The sequence below is a fragment of the Montipora capricornis genome, chromosome 3 (genome assembly GCF_036669925.1).
Source record: "Montipora capricornis isolate CH-2021 chromosome 3, ASM3666992v2, whole genome shotgun sequence".
NCBI lineage: Eukaryota > Metazoa > Cnidaria > Anthozoa > Scleractinia > Acroporidae > Montipora > Montipora capricornis.
This window is the reverse complement of record NC_090885.1, coordinates 58,749,542-58,768,775: the sequence shown is the minus strand read 5'-3', so window position 1 is coordinate 58,768,775 and position 19,234 is coordinate 58,749,542. Positions and strand designations below refer to the sequence as shown.

Below are 19,234 nucleotides of genomic sequence, written 5' to 3'. Positions count from 1 at the left end.
AAGACTGCAAATGGAACTTTTACATGTAATCGTCACCAACAGTTATCGCAAGGCAATTTTAGATTTTAAAAATTTGCAGTATGTTCTTGAAGACCAGCGAAGATTTACCTGAGCTTACTAATTAAATTTTTTGAGAGGCAATGCTAAGGTGGGGTGAACCAATTTCCTTAACAGCATTTAACAGCATATTAACACTTACAATCCACTGCTTTAGATGAAAAGAGAACAAGTGAATATAATTATTAACTTACCAAATAACGCAAAGTCTGAAGGTAATACTCACTCCGCTCGCCTCAGGGTAACACTGGAGTAACCAAAAACTGACGGCTTATTTAAGGAAAATTTTAATGCATAATCATGAACAGTAACGGTCCATTAAATGTCTTAGGATGTCTAAGAATGTCTGAGAATCTCTTCAATTAAGTGAGGTAGCGTAAAGTAATGTAAGCTAATATTTCACTGTCAAAAGAAGCACTGAACTGTACAAGCCAGGACTAAATATAACCGTTTTCAAGACGTGATCCCACGAACGTGGCGTGGAACATTCTTAGAAGCTTATTTGCATTAAAGAGGCTTTGGTTCTTTAAGCAGACGCGCACAAATCACGAACAATCAATGTTAGGCGACCCGCTCTGAGCAAAGCTTTCAATTGTCTTTCGGAAGGCATAGTCTCTTGGTAGAAAAATATTCTTCTTAAAATCTCTTCGAGAGGAACGCATACTACTGTATTCATGAGTGGCCAAAATAAAATAATCGTAGTGCAAGCTATGTTTTCACCATCGTGGACAATTATATAAATTTCTCAATTCATAATTTGCTGTCTGATGATAACGTTGATGATTAGTAGGATAATTATGATGCCCCGGCTCCGTTGTCATCTATATACTAAACAAAGGTAACAACTGAGTCTTGTTAACAATGAGTAGTGTTTCATAAGATGTGCCATCAAGTAAAACCAAGCAATCAGAGCTAAAATTTACTAAAAAGGCTGAAAAAGGCGTTACCCCGGTTTGCAGCAAATACCTTGAACGAACAACAACTATTTTTATTCAACACATTAGGGCCGTTTATACGAGAGAAAATAAGCCACGGCTTATGTAAGCCGCGAAAGGAACTATTTATACGAGTAAAAACTCCTCGGCCAGGATAAGCCGCGGCTTGAGAAAGCCGTGAACGTAGATTTTGTACCATTTATACGGGGTGTTCGCGGCTTACGTAAGCCGCGGCCAGAGTTAGCTGCGGCTTATTTTCTCTCGTATAAACGGCCCTATTGTGCGGCGTTCGTACTCAACGTATATCCTGTGATATACGTACTTTTGTGTGTCGCGGAGAAAATGGTAGTTTTTTTCAGCTTTTTTTCTCCAATAAACGTACAACCTTGTGCTTTGTCATCAATGTGTTGAATAATAAAACAATTGTCCTGCTCAATCTTGCAGAATATCGCCTGATTTGAACCAACTCGTCCTACGGCCTCGTCGGCTAAGTATCAGGCGATATTCCGCGCGATTTCGCAGGATAATTGTTAATTGTCGAACCTAAAAACATTCGACATTTTCCGATCTTTTCCGACATTTCTATGAGAGAAAATCTTGTTTCGGGTTTGGAGAAGAGAGGACAACTTTTAATGACAAACATATTTTCATTCACGTTGTTTTCACGATTTGGCTGATAGAGCCCTTGATTCCTTTCAATGTCACGCAAAACCTCGTAGTTTGTTCTGCGCAATCGAGCGGATTGATCCGCATTATTGGTTAGGAACGTACCGTAGAGATAAGAGGTACAGAATGATGCGATGGAAGAAAAATACAGTGTAGGATTCCTTTGGAACAAAGCATGCTGGTAGCATACAGGCCTAAAAGTGATTACTTCATTTTGGTCTATTTTATCATGAGATTATTTGTATTGCAGAGCAGGGCATTACACATCCAATGGCCATGACTTGGTGCCGCTACGGTTGACTAATCAAAAACCTTGTTATAGCTGTAATAAGGAACTTCTAAGAGGGAATGGGGAATAATGGAAAATATAGGGTCAAAATTACTTCAATAACGCACAACACAAATTATTGTTTTTTAAGACTTTCTTTCAACAGAATCTGATCTTTGAAACAATGCCTATGCGCAAGAGAAAATCACCACACATCCCATTGTAAAACATTAACCCAATATCGCTATTGTTTTCTCTGAGACGGTGGCTCCTGAAAGACCGACCGCAACCGACGCAGTTGATTGTGCAAAAACAGAGACCTTACAATCAGTGATAGATTGAGCACATACAAACAGTCCTTGTCCGTGATTTGCTAATGTGTTCAGGACCACGCCATTTCAAACAGCAGGGAGTCTTACTTTTATTTGCGTACATATTTAATAAAGACTAACTCAAGAAAACAGTCGGCAACGCCGTATTTCAAGTACATGTAATATCAAACACGCTATTACATTTCCTGGAGCTCATTTCACAGATATATTTTAGCTTTGTGAGGTTGCCACAGTTAATTGCTTTTTAATTAATCTCGCTTCTTTTGTACTTGTTTGTAGTTTAACATTAGACGGAGAGATCAAAGCGACGAGAGCGTGTAAACATCCTCCTTTTTGATGCATAATCATTAACGGCAGTTGTTTTTCTGTCTACAGGTTCTTTAATTGTTTCTTTCAAGCAAATTGATACCGTGTAGTTAAAAGAGAAAACCGTATCCAACCGGCATTGTTACACAACTAAATCGAAGGCAGGTTACTCCCCGGTTTTTTTAGAGGAGAGTGCATACAAACGAGCAACGCAACAGAATATCAGTGAAACAATGCTTCTGTGTAAGAGAAAATTACCACACATCCTATTGTAAAACATTAACTCAATATCGCTATTGTTTTCTATGAGAAGTGACTTGAATAACAATGACCTGAAAGTCTGATAGTCCTTACTATCAGTGATACATTGCGCACCTACATAGAGTCCTTGTCCGTGATTTGATAATGTATTCAGGACGATGCCAGTACAAACAGCAGCGTGTGTTACTTTATTTGTGTAGATGCTTGATAAAGACCAACTCAAGAAAACAGTCGACAACGCCATATTTCAAGCACTATCAAACCGGTCAGAGTAACACGCAGACTGCAGACGGCAGACCGGGGGTAAAATTGCAGACTGAGGGTAAAATGCAGACTGCACACTAGCAGACAGCACACCAGGGGTAAAATGCAGACTGAGGGGACAATGAAATATTAATAATAAAAAACGTGTCATAAGGATACACTGACCGACTATCAAACGCGTAATTAAATTCCCTGGAGCTCATTACACAGTGTTGTAAGGTTCCCACTGTGCATTGCTTCTTAATCTCGCTCCTTTTCAACGTGTTTTATTTTAACATTTTCCCCAATTCTGTCCTGTACCTCTTATCTCTATGTTACGTAATGTTCCTTTCAACTGACGCCGATCGATCCGCTGGATGTCGCAGACCCGGGGGGGGGGGGGGGGTACTCGATGTATCCCTGGTTGGGGAGGTGCAGCGCGGCCCCTCATACCCTGACCCTGTTTCAGACAAACATCACTGATTTTCCTGCCCATTTTAAGACAGAATTCCGATTTTTGATACCCTGTTTAAGACATTTAACCCAGTTTAAGACAAAAATTGATAAATCGATACCCTGATTAAGACAAAAAATGATAAATTCGATACCCTGTTCAAGACAAAAATCCCGAAAAACATACCCTGGCTGGCCGCACGTCCCCATTAAGCCCTTATAAGGGAATTACCCCCCGGGGTCGCAGAACCCCTACTGTTATGACAAGATTTCATGTGATACCGGAAAAGAATCAAGGGCTCTATCAGCCAACTTGTGAAATGGAAACGCGAATGATGGAAATATGTTTGTCATTAAAAGATGCGCTTACCCGAAACACTCATACAAATGCGGGAAAAGAGAGGAAAATGTCGAATGTCTTTAGTTTTCACAGTAGTTGTTTATCGCTCAAAGTATTTGCTGCAAAGCAGGGTAACACCTTTTTCAGCCAGTTTTAGACCTGGTTGCTTGATTTTTCTTGATGACACATCTTATAAAACGTCACACTGATAATTGTTAACAAAACTCAGTTGTTATCTTTGCTTAGTGTATGGGCTTACATGGCAACGGAGCCGGGGCATCCTAATCACCATCATCATCAGACAGCAAATTATGAATTAAGAATAAACACTAATAGTTTTATACAGTTATCCAAGCTTGCGCTACGGCGGATTATTGTATTTTGCTCACTCATGAATACAGTAGCATGCGCTTCCCTCGAAGAGACTTTAAGAAGAATTTTTCTCTGGAAAGAGACGATTGCTGCCGAGAGACAATTGAAAGCATTGCTCAGAGCGCTTGACATTGATTGTTGGTGTTTTGAACCACAGCCTCTTTACGCAGTGTTTAATGCAAATGAGCTTCGAGGAATGTTCCACGTCCTTGGGATGACGCAGTGAAAAAAATTATATTTAGTTCTGGCTTGTACAGTTCAGTGCTTCTTTTGAAAGAGATCGATAACCTTAAAATTAAATTGGTGTTATTGGAATTACTTGTAAGCACGCAAACTGTTGCTTGCTTGCATTCACTCTCCTCTGACAAGTCAGGGAGTAATCTACTTTCGTTTTGTACAGCCAGTTTACTTTCTTGTGTAACAATGCCGGTTGGAGACGATTTTCTCTTTTAACCACACGGTATCAATTTTTTCGCCGTTATGGTTGAGAGAAACAATTAAATGCATTTCAAGAATTTTAACAGAATATCAGTGAAACGGTAAACAGAAAAACAATTGCCGTTAATGATTATACATCAATAAGGAGGATTTTGACCCGCTCTCGTCGCTTTGATCTCTTTCTTCGGTCGTTCACTCATTGGAGAAAATCTTAAAACAAACCAAACGGATACAAAAAAAACGAGATTAATAATTAAAAAGCAATTCACCCTGGGAACCTTACAAAGCTAAACAATATCTGTGTAATGAGTTCTAGGGAATTTAATAGTGTTTGACTCTTTGCTTGAACTATGGCGTTGCCAACTGTTTTCTTGAGTTAAGGCGTGTTTACACGACAGAGGGGAAATGGCACGGTTCCGATCAAAAGTGGAACGGTTCCATTCATTTTTTTAAAGAAACAGTGAACTTTTATCCGTTCCGCTAATGGGCCATAGCCGCCTATGGTCCCGTAGCGGAACGGATAAAAGTTCACTATTTCTTTACAAAAGTGAATAGAATCGTTCCACTTTTTATCGGACCCGTGCCCTTTTTCCTCTGTCGTGTAAACGCGCCTTAAAAATTAGTCTTTATCAAGCATCTACACAAAGTAAGACGCGCTGCTTTTTGTTCTAGCATCGCCCTGAACACATTATCAAATCAAAGACAAGGACGGTCGAACTTTCAGGTCATTGTATATTCAAGCCACTTCTTAAAGAAAACAATAGAACTATTGATTTAACGTTTTACAATAGGATGTGTGGTGATTTTCTGTAACACATTGGCATTGTTTCACTGATATTCTGTTAAAAAAATTCTTTAAAACAGACTATTTGTGTTCAGTGTTTTTTATTCAAGTAAGTGTGACCCTATATTTTAATTCCTTTTATTCCCCCATTCCCACTTTACAAGTTCCTTAGAATAACAAAGTCTTTGATTAGCCGGTCAACCATAGGGACATATATTATTCAAGTCATGGCCTTTGGATGTATGGTGCCCTCTCTACAATACAAATAATCTGTGATAAAATAGACCAAAATTTGAACAGCGTATGCTACCAGAGTGGTTTGTTCCAAATGAGTCCTACACTATACTTTTTTTTTCATTCCATCATTCTGTACGTCTTATCTCTTTGTTCCTAACCGTTGATGCGGTTCGATCCGCTCGATGTCGCAGAACAAATTACAATTGCAAAGTTTTGCTTGATACTGAAAGGAATCAAGGGCTCTATCAGCCAAGTCGTGCAATGGAAAACGTGAGTAAAAATATGTCAGTCATTCAAAGTTGTTCTCTTCTCCAAACCCAAAACACCTTTTTCACCCTCAAGAAGTGCCAGAAAAGAGAGGAAAATGTGGAATGTCTTTAGTTTTCACAATAATTGTTGATCGTTCATAGTTTTTTCTGCAAAGCCTGGTAACGCCTTATTCGACCATTTTAGTACTCCTTGATTTGCCCCGGTGGCACATCTTATGAAACACTGATAATAATTGTGAACGGCAAGACTCACGGTTGTTATCCGTTGTTTAGTATATGGACTTACGTGCAACGGTGCAGCATCGCCATTATTATGTCATTAATCATCATTATCACCATCATTATCATCATTCAGCAAATAATTAGTTAAGAAGAAAACACTAATAACTATATATAGCAATCCAAGATAGCGAATACCATTCATGAATACAGCAGTTTGCGTTTCCCTCGAAATAACTTTAAGCTGCTTAAGAATATATATTTTTTCTACTATGAGAGGATTCCTGCCGAGAGACGATTGCATTGCTCAGAGCGCTTGATATTGATTGTTCGTGATTTGTGCGTCTGCTTAAAGAAGCAAAGCCTCTGTAATGCAAATAAGCTTCGAAGAATGTTCCACGCCATGTACAGGTCAGTGCTCCCTTTGAAAGAGATAACCTTAGAAATGATTGGTGTCAGTGAAATTACTTGTAAGCAGGCAGACCGTTGCTTGTTTGTGTATGCACTTTCCTTTAACAAATCTGGGAGTAATCTGCTTCCGTTTTGTGCAGTCAGTTTACTTCCTTGTATTGTGTAAGAATTCCGGTTGGAGGCGATCTCTTTTAACCACATGGTATGAATTTTTTCGCCGTGTTGCTTAAGAGGAACATTTAAATGTATTTTAAGAACTTGTTAACAGACAAACAGTTATCATTAATGATTATGCATTAGTAGTATAACTACTACATAGGTGATTATTGAAAATTCTCTGCACTGATTGGTTGCTCTTGAGGTGTTTATTATGCGATAATCACCTAAGCGGTTTTTTGAAAGTGGCCGCATAATTATTCGCCTCAAGCTCGGTGAATATCGGTGAATAAAACCCTCGACCTTGTCTCGGTTTTTATTCACCGATATTCACCTCGCCTTAGGCGAATAATTGTTAAATATTCTTCTTTCATAGGCCGTCAGTTTTCCTTTACTCCAGCGCATTACCTTCAGCCTTTGCGTTATGTGGTAAGTTGATAAGTAAATTCACTTGTTCTTTTTTCATCTAAGGCAGGTGGAGTGTAATTGTCTATATTTATGCTGTTGAGGAAATTCGTTCGTTCACCTCACCTTAGCATTGCATCTTTTAAATTCAATTAGTAAGCTCAACTAAATCGTCGCTTGTCTTCAAGAAAATACTGTTAACATTTAAAAATCTAAAATTGCCTCGCCATTGCCGTTGATAATACCCTGGGTTCCAGAGGATATTTGTTTTCTTATCGATACTGATGGTTCGCGGCGAAGCCGCGTTAACGAGGCGCAAAGCGCCGAGGAGAAAAAAACAACCTCTGGTCACAGGAGCTCGCAACCTCATTTTCATGTAATTTCCGTACTCCTGTGACCAGAGGTTATTTTTTCTCCTCGGCGCTTTGCGCCTCGTTAACGCGGCCGCGCCGCGAACCATCAGTATCGATAAGAAAAAAATATCCTCTGGAACCCAGGGTACGTTGATGATGGTTACATGTAAAAGTTCCAATTGCAGTCTTGTATCCTGCTGGGCTAAGTGACTTCCCAATTTGATGGAACTTAAGCTGTAAGCTGTACTTGTATCTAATGTTTGTTTTGATTTGATTTTGATTCTGCACGCACAAGCTGACAACGACATTTCTACACGCAAATCTACAATGGCGCGAAGGACTGGGCGGTTAGATCTTGACATATACCGGTGTTCCCATCACGAGTACACATCAACGAGCTGCGTTAGCAATGCGGTAATGTTGAACTTTAATTAAAGCGTCCAAGGTTTCACTTTGATAGACCTTTCTGGCTGTCTGGCTATTTGAGCTACCTTGGATACAACTGATTTCCAATATTCGTTATTAGCATGAGATCATTGGTTGAACTGATTCCTTGAGTGTTATCTTAAATCAAAGAGCACAAACTCATTGCAACACATTGTTGTCCCGCATTTTGTCCAAATCCCAACTAATTTCTGGGTTGCCAGTAAGGCAATCACAGTTGGAAAATGCGTTTCATTTGTTTGTTTTCTTTCCTTCTTTTTTTTTCTTTTTCCGTGTCACATCGGGTCGCCCGAACTTGCTCGATTATGCATAACATCCACTTGGCCTTTTGACATCCCATTGAAAAAAAAACTCGTAAAATATTCGCAGACCGGTCGATTTCTCTGAAATTTGAAAGGATCAGTTGCTAACGAATAGACAAAGATTTTTCACAATAACTAAAAATTCCTGTGTTAAGCATGGGAATTTTGCAGACCCAATTCAGTGCCTTCTTTTCTTGTGTAACACGTACCACAGGCAACCCAGTGTACGCTGGGGGTCAACGTACATTGGGGTAGAACAAGGGTTTTTTCATATATCTGTACTCAACTTAAATTTACAAAAACTCGCTACATGGGTTTAACTCTTGTAAAGACACATTACTCTGTTTCAAGAAAACAATGATGAATTCGTTGCCCTGGAAACCATTCACAAAGTCTTCATAAATAAACTCCTTCATGGATGGTAGATATAGAACGAAGAGAACCGTTTGTGCCGCGAATTTTCACGATCCAGACTAAAGAAGCCATTCTCCGTGGAAAACCCTTTAAACCATGATTTGAAGTTCTTTCTTCGGATTGCGTGAGTTGTGACCACGCAATGAAATTCTGCTTTCTCAAAATCTTGTAGCTCAGACCTGGAGTAACAGAACACTTAAATCTTAACCGTTATTAAACCTTGTGACATTTTGAAGTGTGCGACAGATATGACTTGGCTAATATCTATACTATGGCCTCCACTCATTCCAAAGTGCTCTTGAAGAGTAACGACATGGTACAGTAGAACGGTGTGGTCTTCGCGGTCAAAAAGTGTCATCATTGAAATTGTCATGTTTTCCTCAAATAGTTTTTAGCTGTAGCAACTTTACTTGACGTTTTTCTTCGAAACTAGAATCCTTTTTAAAAATCTAAATTACTTCTGAATGAAACCGCAGATCGGAAAATTAAAATTCGTGGTACTGCTATTAGATCCGTTTTCGGATTTGACCAAAGGAACGCACCCTTATTCTGAGAAAATTTATTTCCTATAGTCCGATGAGTAAACAAACACATTGCGCTTTTCTTTATTATTAGCATTTAACCGCTTTTTAAAAAATATTTCATAAGATTCAATAGCGGAGCAAGAAATTTTTAGGGGTTTAATTTTGGTTCAGGAGAATTTTTCCCCATTCGAGCATCCTCGACACCTGTATCCCTCCTGGGTAATTCCGTTGAAGTTTAATCCTGTTTCGATACTATACTAGAGACCATCATGTTTGGGCTACACGTTTATCGGAATAACACCGAACCAGTCAGCAGTCTTGTTCGTGCATTGTCTAAAGGTTGTCATTGGCGCATATATCCAGACCGAAACATATACCATGTCTTCATAATGTTAAATATACGCTGTATTGTATGAAAAAAAAACACTCTCGAATGTAAAATCAGTTTATTTAAGATTCATTTTTAAGAGGAATGTATTCTTCCCCAGGCCCCCTTGTTGACAAACGTCTTGCAATTTGCAATGCCTTTGAAGATATCCCTGATTTTGGTAAGTCAAGTAAGTCTAGCTTTTAGTTCCTAATTTTCCTTCACTTAGAATTATTATCATGCCCCCATTCCATCCCATCCCCCTCCCCTCCCAGTACGCACACAAGCACACTACCATCAAATTGTCCAGGAACCATTGCCAAGGTATTTGGGTTGAACTTACACTTCGGTCCTGCACGACAATCTTTACCTAATAGAATGTTATCAGCTTTCACTTATTTGTTTTTTTATTTACTTAATTACCTATTTTTTACATTTTAATTGCTTATCCGTTTGCTACTCTCTTTTCCTCATTCCTTTGTTCATTCATGTCTGCTTTCTTTCAGTACTTCTCTTCCTCTCCCTTTTCCCTGTGTCTTTCTTTCTTTCTTTCTCTCTATCTTCTCTTCCTTTCTTTCACATAACTGACATCCAATGTTGACCTTTTATGGCTTCCATTCTTTGGCAGGCCGTATGTGCTTTCCTTGTCAATCTTACAAACGCTGCTAGCGACCCTGTTGGTAAGTATATTATAATGTAAAAATTTTCTTAGGTTTTTAGTGTTCTCTCTATAATTTCGTTAACTGTCCTTGTTGATGTGTTTTCTAACCGGGAGGAGATGTCCACATATTGACCTTATTAGCTTTAAGTCCACACGGCACACTTACTGTTCAAATCGTTGTTGAACCTTTTGTTTTTGTCTTCAATTTAAAAGGTTATAAATTTTACAAGGTTGAACCGAGGACAAGGTACACCAACAACAAACAATTTCTGTGCAGCTCGCATTTTTTCACTATAATTTGAGAGCTAAAAGTACACAGTATTATTCAACAATGTTCAATAATGATGGAAACCTGAAATCTTTCGAAATACTGAATACATGTATGTTATGTAATGTATTGTATTATTGTACTCCGGTGTAAGTAAATGTTGTTATTCAGAAACAAAAAAAAAAAAAAATGACAAAAAAAAAAAGACCGCTTAACTTACCTAATCGTTTTTCTTTAACAGACTGTCAATTGAAAGAAAACGGCTTGAAAAGTCCTGGATGGCCAAATTCGTACCCAAACAGCATTCACAATTGGTCTTACAGCGTTTCAATTCCACCGGCCATGGACATGATTGTCTTTTTTGACTTTTTTGAGCTGGAGGATGGGGAATTATGCCCGTAAGTAAATTCATAGCCGTACAAAACATTCCTTACGTACACTTCAGATATTCTTGATCTTTTTTAGTCACTCTTTTTAAGGCCAAAAGGAATTGTTAACTTGTGCCATATAATTTTGTCCTTATGGCAACATCTAACACAATTTGGCGATTGCTAGAAACTACCTCTTCATAAGATAGTGGGCCCGTCACTCTTTCAAAAAAATTGCAAAGGGATTTTATTTTTCTTAGAACCTTTTTTTCGAAATCATTGCTTGGCTTTTACTGAAGGTCGAAAGAAGACTATTCCTGTTTTTTTTTTCTTCTCATTTAACCAATGTTCCTTCCCTTTTTTCTTAGTTAGACGAGACTGTGGCAGTTTCCACTTTTCCATTGTTCTTCTGAGGCTGTAAAAGCGATCTCGAGCACCGCGTACTCCTGCTTGCAGTCTGTCTTCACAGCGGCTAACCTAGAAACCGTTATTCTGTGTCTCCTTTATAGTCAGGAGGCACCGTCCCAGAAAGGTCTTACTTTTCATTTTCGCTAAACATTTTGGGTAGAAGCAGGAAACATAGCTTAAAATCTTCGTTCATCCTCTCTGACTAAGGATATTGCTGTTTCCACCTCGAAATCTTCGGACTTCGGCAACTTAGAGGGATTTTTTTCCAGGTTCTTGTTCCTACAACATGGAAACGAGGCTGGACTTGGAATTCTCATAAAAGTGAGGAAAGAGACTACCACAATGTTGGAAATTATTTGCATAAACGTGGTTGGCAACTGGAAATGTCAGCCGAACTGTGATCACGTGATCAGCAAGTATCAGTTACGTGACCCTAAAAAAGCCAGAATTTAGCCGTACCTGACAAAATTGAAATAAGAGTATTCAAACAGTTCACATTTGAATAAACGATCCTTGTAATCTAAACTTTGAATAATCTCAGACAATTTCTTCAATAAAACGAATGATAAGATGCTTGATAATACTTTAGAGTGGAATAGGACAAAATAAATTTTGTTTTGCAATCTTATGATAAAGGTACCTATCTATCAGTTTAAGAAAAAAATTAACATGGTAACAAATTTATAAATCTTGACCAATCGTTTATTGAAAATCGAAGCAAAAAGACATACATGAAAGCAAGGTTTAGCGCGAAAACGAGATGGCATCAGATCGAGGCTCTCCTAGTCCGCCATTTTCTTTTTCAAAGGAAAGTTATTACAGATTGAATAGAGACGTATTCGTCCTAAACAGTTGCTTATAAACGCGTCTGAAGGATAGACAAACGTTTAGCAGGGGAAAAATAAAACTTTCAACCAATTATCAAGACAACTCTAGGTAAGTCACTATTATATTCTTAATAAGCTAACGTTAAGGTTATTGTAAGGCAGCTAAACATCGATTAAGTCAGGTGAATAGATTCGAAAATATCTTTTTTACAACATCCTAAAATGAAGTTGCTGCCCAAGACAGCGCCAGAGGTTTACGAGGCATTCCTGTGTGGGGATTTTGTGACAAAGGAGACGGAAAACTCTTTCAACCAGATTCCCGATGACCAAGCGCTAGAGCATGTGAATCGCTCCGGTAAGGTGGCAGGAGGTTGGAATCACTCGAACAGATTCTGCAAGAGATCGTTGGTGTTTAACTTACAACGAGAGAGCCAAGTTGTCGGAGGACACGAAAACCATGTTTAACGTCGGTGGGAAGGAGGGTGATAGTCATAGAGAGCTGGGAAAGGCAAGACTGCGGCGAGATGAGGAGGATGTTCTTAAGCTGGTGTCATGCTTCACGAAGTATGAGGTCTTTCGTCAAGCGGAAAACTTAGTCTCAGTCACAACCGGGAATGTTGCCAGTGAAGAAATCAGACATGACCTGCTGGGCGCAGAAGAAATTGGCAAGATCATCGTAAAAGAGTTTGTGCAAGACAGGCTAATAAAGAAAGACGTCAAGTTTCACGACCGTGTCAAACAAAACAGAGAGCTCAAAACATTTGAAACCTTGTACTGTGTACCAGTTTCTTTGGATAACAGCAAGACGGTTACGCTAAAGGCAGACCGCGATCTCTTGAGGCGTGTCGTGGTAGCCTTAGAATCAGGTCGTAACGTCGATGTAGACAAACTGTTGCAAAGAGCATTTTCTCCTGTCCCGCTTTCAATTGCCACTCCCAAGGAAGTCTTAGGGAAGCTGGCGGCTGTTCAATCTCTGGCCAATGCCTCTGGTGCAAAGACGTTTGGAGAGTGGTGTGACAAGTTCAGTGCGTTTGTTACCTCCCACTTCTCTGAAAACTGTACTAGAGTCGACGTAGTATTTGATCGCTATCTCCCAAATTCTATCAAAGGAGGAACAAGAAGAAAGCGCAAAGGAGGGAAGAGCAAAGGCATCAGGAGCAATGTGGAGAGCCAGGAACAGAGGATTGGCGACTGGGGTAGGTTTATTGTCTTAGAGGACAACAAGGCCAGTCTTGCCCATTTTTTGTGTACGAAAATGTCAGAAAGTCACATTGCATATCCTCGTCGTGAGCTGGTTGTTAGTGGTGGATTCAGTGACATACTGAAGGTATGGTCATCTGATAAGTCAAGGGAAGACTTTGAAGGACTGGCTTCTAACCATGAAGAGGCAGATACAAGAATTATTCTCCATGCCAGAGATACCACAGTTAGAGGGTACAGCCAGGTTAACGTTTTGTGTCGTAACACAGATGTTCCTGTCCTCCTATTGGCACACAGGGAAAATCTTTGTCAAAACATATGGATGTTTTCTATAACTTCTAGAAGAACGTGTTACATACCAGTTCACGAGATCACATTGCCGGAAGAGAAGAGAAAGTCTCTCCTAGCATTTCATGCCTTAACTGGATGCGATACTACGAGCCAGTTTGTCGGTATAGGTAAACAAAAAGCATGGAAAGCTTTCGACGGTCCTTCAGTGAAGCTGCTTGAGCACCTTGGCGAAGAAGGCCATCCTAATGCTAATGTACTTGCAGATGCTGAGGCATTTGTCTGCTAACTCTACAATAAAGGCAGAGAAGAAGTCCATGTCAATAAGGAGAGGGCAACAGCATTTCGAAAGACACGAAAGAACCTTGATTCCCTTCCTCCGACGCAAGATGCTTTGCAACTCCACTTATGACGAGTCAACCACCAGGTCCTGGTATGGAAGACGGCCCTTCAACCCGCGTGTCCTCCACTTCCTAATCCAGACGGCAATGGATGGTTCTACGACGAAGAAGGAGTTTTAAAGCTTAAGCCTATGACGCAGGAGGTAATATCTGCAGCATGTTTGGAACTGGCATTTTGCGGTTGTACACGTGGAGGCAACTGTTGTGCAAACCGAAGATGTACTTGCGTTCGCTTATCCCCTCAGTGCTCTAAGGCATGCAAATGTGAAGACTTTTGCAGAAATACTGTAAGCACTTCGCAAACAGAGAAGTTTGACGAAGTTGATAACTAATATCTCAGTAGCAAGAAGAAACACTACGGAAACACTAGGAACACTCAACAAACGAGGGTGAAGTTTAGCGAAGTTGGTCCAGGGCTCACTAAGAAGGAGTGAACCACTCTATACCACTAAAACGAGATAGAAGTATAGTAAACATTGTTACGCGCCGGAAACAAAAGTTTATTATTTTCACCATATTGCCTCATCTTATTTATTTGGGCAGTGATTTCCAACAGCCGAGAAGCTGAACGACGTGTTATAAATCTTCAAATCTGTCAGCTGTTTCATTATTTTGACATTGTCGTGACTTAGCCTCGGTTCATGTTGCACCACGGGGGGAAGACGTTCTGTTTGTTCAGACTTCAGAAATATTAGTATTCTAGATGACAATAGTGAAATAAGAACGACAATGTAAATCAAACTTTTCCATAAAGCCTAATAAAAATTGTGTCCTTTCTTCGATATTTGTCAGCTTTTGGCACGTGACAAGCGCATACGGGACACGTGACCCATTGTTTTTGTATGGATTTCGATGTCAATACGGTGCCGATCACTTAAGTGCAATAGTTTTTGCTAATTTCCTGGATTTTGGTGGTCTCTTTCTTAGCTTTTGTGAGTCTTCCAAGTTCAGCCTCGTTTCCATGTTATGAGATCAAAGCGTGGAAGAAAACCATTCGTTGTGACCGAAGTCCGAAGATTTCGAGGTGGAAACAGCAATATTGTTAATCAGGGTTAAAAAACAAAAAAAAATGAAGTTATGTTTCCTGCTTCTACCCAAAATGTTTAGCGAAAATCGTATTTTTGCCATCTGCCTCCTGACTATTAGTCCACATTATACAATTTAAATGCCTCGATTGCGTAATCACTATTGCATGCTAACTAGTCTGAAACAACGGCGGCTCTTTTTTGGCCGAATAAAACAAAAAATGTAAACTTACTTGTTAAGTTTCCCAGCGACAAACAATGAATAATGAGAATATAGTCCATCAATGGTGCCTTGTCTTTTGTAGGTATGACTTCTTGGATATTTCCGGTGATTTTTCTCAGTTCATGAGAGTTTGTGGAAATCACAGTGATGAGACCGTTCGAGTGCAAGGATACTACGTTAATTTAAACTTCCACTCGGACTCTTCTGTGGCAAGACGGGGATTCGACTTATTTTTTGTACCTGTTGATCGGTGTAAGTCAAAATGATTAAAACTAAATTTGTTACTTTGTAAAGTAGTACTTGTTTGTTCCAGTTGATAAAACTGCATTATTTCAGCATTTATTGAGAAAGCAACTCAGCAATTGTGATTTTTTCGAACTAAATAACTGTAGAAGCTTGAGGTTAGAATCAGGTACAAAACGACTTGAATAGTAGAGCCATTATTAAAAAGGCCTGCTGTCAGAGCAAGTACTGGGTATGAAAGGATCGGCTTTGGGATAAAGGACTAGAAAACAAATGTTTCAGTCTGGTGGCTACGTACATGTTCCGACGATAAGTGTTTTGTGGATTTTTCTCGGTTTTCCAGCAAAATCTAACAAAATTATTGTTTGATCAAGTTGTAGAATATTGCAACCAAACTGAATTCTTTTAGAGGTGATAGTTTTTCATCGTTGACTGCTGATTCTTTAAAAAGCACCCTACATCAAGTGTTTTAGGTAGCGGAGATAAGTCTCTTAATCTGTATATATAAAACAAGTTATGTTCTTTTCTCCTCGAAATTCCGTTAATGATTATGAGCTATCCACTGGAGAATATTTATGAGGGATCTTGACTTTGCCGACACATGCTCGTTTCCTGCATGGCTGCTGATGTTTATGCAGGCAGGAAATAGGAGTCAACCTGTGTCCATACATTAGACTAAGAATAACCAGGGAGTGAAAAACGTTTTTTTCGTTGAGATGAGGTTCGCTCGCAACTAAAACTGAGAGGGGAACTAAAAGAAGGGAAGAACGATTATTGCAAGGCACCATTTACCAAGTATTACTGGTACTTCGCTCTTAACAAACCGACTTCAAGAGATTATGAATACCTTCATAATCTCTTGCCGACTTATATTGGAGTCCCGGTGAGGTATGAAAGCTTGGAAGAAACTATTGAAATTGCTAAAATTGCCTCAATAACTGAAAAAATCACTCTGAACTTACATTCCACATCTGCCGCCCATCGCATACTTGTACCGCGTACCGGTGCACGGATTCCCGATTAATTTGCGGCTTGCATACTGGGCAACGTTTTGCGTCGCTTGTGTCGCAAAGGAGCAGCAAAATTGCGAAATTAACAGTTTCCGTAAAAATTGCTGACGGAACACCGCTTTCATGTTTCTTTGAATTGTAAAGTTGTTAATAAAAGAAAAACTGATCAGGGCTGTCCATTTTGCCACAGGTATAAGTAATATTTTCAAACCGTAAACTGAAACACATTACCATGGCAGGATGTGGGCCGAGAGTTGGATTTCAGTGGACAACAGTTTCTTAAAATTATCAGCAATAAAGGCGATTTGCTCATATGCAAAAAACCATAACAAGTGTGATTCTGAAATGTTGCAGTGTGTTGCATCTGACATTAACGTTTTTCAACATATAGTGTCTGGATCTGTTGCCCGAAAGAAGATAACTTATTTGAAGAAAAAGCTGAGTTACATTAACAGCGACGATGAAGCTCAATATCGACGGATTAAAGATGCAGTACAAGCCTTCAAGGAGACTCGTTTGATAAAAGAGAAGAATCACGAAAGGACAGAATCAGAATCACTGGATCGGAGGACAAGAAGACTAAAATGATCTGACTTGCATCTTAGCGGAGGTACTGCATGCGTCTGTGGTATTATATATACGCGTGCTTGCAAAGGTCCTCACTTCGCTCTATATACCGGCAAACCAATAGAGGAATATTACACTACCCTGGTAGCGGCTAGAAGTTCTCTGTTCGCTGTTTGTTTCGGCAAGCGAATTGATGGTGGTTCTGCAAACAAGGGTTCAAATTCTTTTGCGAGCCTGCGTCCAGAGTTTTAGAGGAGTAATGGACGGACAATTTTATTTTTGGGGGAGGGGAGGTTAGGCAATTTTTCTGCAGACTAACTCCCCACCTGCCGTTTTCTATTGGGATTCGCTATATTCGAATTTATTTCTGTGCATTTTCTCAGATACAGGAATTTTTTTGGAGGAATTGCTTAATTCGTCCTTCCCCTTCCCTCAAAAACTTAATAGTCCATCCTTATATAAAGAAAATCCAGTTTATTGCCGTTTTAAAATCACATGCGGAAACTGCTTTTGGATAACAAAGAATGCAACGTTCAAACCACGTAGACGTGACATGCATGGGCTTCATGGAGCTGTCACGATGCAATTTTTTGTAAAGAAAAAGCTTTGGATTCCCACTGCTGGTCGACGTTACTTATTTACACGTCAAATAAACTTGAAGGGCGAGTTCTTTGAGAAAGACGTTCACGGAAACTTCTCCATTTGAAAAAAAGAAGGCTCTGAAAGATTTGCGTGAATTTCTTCGGGTTGTTTCAACGGTCAGGCATTTGAATCTTTAAACATAAACTGATTAGCGAAACGTCGCCCATGCAAGGCGCAGGAGTCTTATTATAAATACACCTTTGTACCGATACGTCGGCCATCTTGAATTCTATTGTTCAAGTAACATGTTATTGGATGCCTAGGTGCTACTGAAATGCGTACATGTTACGTTAAATGTTGCCGGTATAAATTTGGTTTTGGTTCAAAAAATTTCAAACCAGATTAATTTGTTCTATTGTCTCAGGTTAATTGCAATCTGAAGCAAAAGACAAGGTTAGGAGACCTCCACTCCTACAAAAAGATAACTTTAACCGCAGAAAATCATGTTGACAGTCAAATGTGAAAAACTGTTAAAGAAACCTTTCGTATCGGGAAATAAAATAATTGTAGAATTGCTTATTGCCAGTTATGAATTTTCCTGGTCGCCGCCATATTGAATAATTTGACGTGTTACAGTTACCCTATTGTTCTGACACAAAGAGCTTTTGTATAATAACAATAGCGAAACCGTAACACGTCACAATTATTCAAGATAGCGAATTTGAAACTGAAAATTAGCGATTCTAAACTTCATTTTTATCCAATACAAACGCTTTCCTTGAAAAAATTTCAAACAAATTTAATCAAAAACATTAGTTCCTACGATGCTAAAGTTATCCTTTAATTCATTTGCCTGGCAGCTTGTGCAGGTACCGGAGCAGAAATTACGTAAAACTAAACCCAAGGGACCAAAAAGACCATACTTTCCGGGCATTCTATAATATATTCTTTTCCAGAACATTAGAATTCAAGATGGCCGCCTTATTGTTTTGATTTCCGACGTTTTAATGTCTTTCCAATATATCTCTTAGTTTCCATTTTTTTCATGACCTGCGTGATCGAACGTCAATGTATTCTATATCCACAAAATACATATTACTAAACAAATTCTCAAGCAAACTTATTCTTGCAGTTAAGTGTTTTACAAAATGTCCGAAGAAATGAGAGGAAAACGTGCGTTTCAGATGTTTGCCGCTCTATAAAATAAAATAGGGCAGCAAGCTGACGAGTGTTTCTTGAATGGAACAGATTCATACGAAAACACTTATTCTTTTCTTTTGCGCCATCTGTTAGATGCAGAAACGCTTTCCTGGCGAGAGGATCAGAAATGAAAAACGACAAATAGATGGACATGTTACAGGCAAGCCGGCAAAACAGCGCATAGAACGTGACTGGAGCAACAATAAATTACACAAACTTGAATGTAAGATGGGAGGTATTTCAAGAAAAACACAAGACTGTAGTTTTAAATGATGGAATTCAAACAAGAAAGGAGTCAGCAATATTCTCTTGTATGAATTTATTGCCTTTAATAAATATTGGGTTGCTTTGTCTTTGTGGTCCGGTTTCTTAACTCCTTTAAAGATTTTCAGCTTTTGTTCTTTCTT

The 19,234-nt window shown here is 39.2% G+C and overlaps 2 protein-coding genes across 7 annotated transcripts in view; one reads left to right on the top strand and one right to left on the bottom strand.

The window, feature by feature from the left end:
- The window catches only part of LOC138043523 (tumor necrosis factor-inducible gene 6 protein-like), an 11,866-nt gene extending 11,518 nt beyond the window's left edge, over window positions 1-348 (bottom strand). Inside the window, exon 1 of one of the 2 annotated variants that reach the window (XM_068889846.1) lies at window positions 252-348. The gene's annotated coding sequence lies outside the window, so the exon portion shown is untranslated. The remainder of the gene's footprint in view (window positions 1-251) is intronic. The other variant, XM_068889847.1, reaches the window with a different exon arrangement.
- A 5,492-nt stretch (window positions 349-5,840) lies between these two features.
- LOC138043522 (bone morphogenetic protein 1-like) lies at window positions 5,841-19,178 on the top strand. 5 transcript variants are annotated; one of them, XM_068889844.1, is made up of 9 exons: window positions 5,841-5,962; window positions 7,124-7,176; window positions 7,801-7,919; window positions 9,678-9,737; window positions 10,185-10,236; window positions 10,727-10,883; window positions 15,308-15,477; window positions 16,870-17,088; window positions 18,921-19,178. In XM_068889844.1, the coding sequence occupies exons 1-8, from the start codon at window positions 5,856-5,858 to the stop codon at window positions 17,064-17,066; spliced, it is 915 nt and encodes a 304-aa protein (XP_068745945.1). In that variant the 5' UTR covers window positions 5,841-5,855; the 3' UTR covers window positions 17,067-17,088; window positions 18,921-19,178. The 5 variants fall into 5 exon arrangements, with proteins under 5 accessions (XP_068745945.1, XP_068745942.1, XP_068745946.1 ...); XM_068889841.1 differs by having other exon boundaries at window positions 9,678-9,746; XM_068889845.1 differs by lacking the exon at window positions 5,841-5,962 and adding an exon at window positions 6,007-6,591 and having other exon boundaries at window positions 9,678-9,746.
- Window positions 19,179-19,234: the final 56 nt, after the last annotated feature.

What these genes read in the sequence shown, in the direction of transcription:
- LOC138043522 (XM_068889840.1), top strand. Translation starts at nt 6,681, where the DNA reads ATGCACTTTCCTTTAACAAATCTGGGAGTAATCTGCTTCCGTTTTGTG. An exon ending in CGATCTCTTTTAACCACATG is followed by an intron (nt 6,794 to 7,123) that starts GTATGAATTTTT and finishes CTTCTTTCATAG; the next exon opens with GCCGTCAGTTTTCCTTTACT. An exon ending in GAGGATGGGGAATTATGCCC is followed by an intron (nt 10,884 to 15,307) that starts GTAAGTAAATTC and finishes TGTCTTTTGTAG; the next exon opens with GTATGACTTCTTGGATATTT.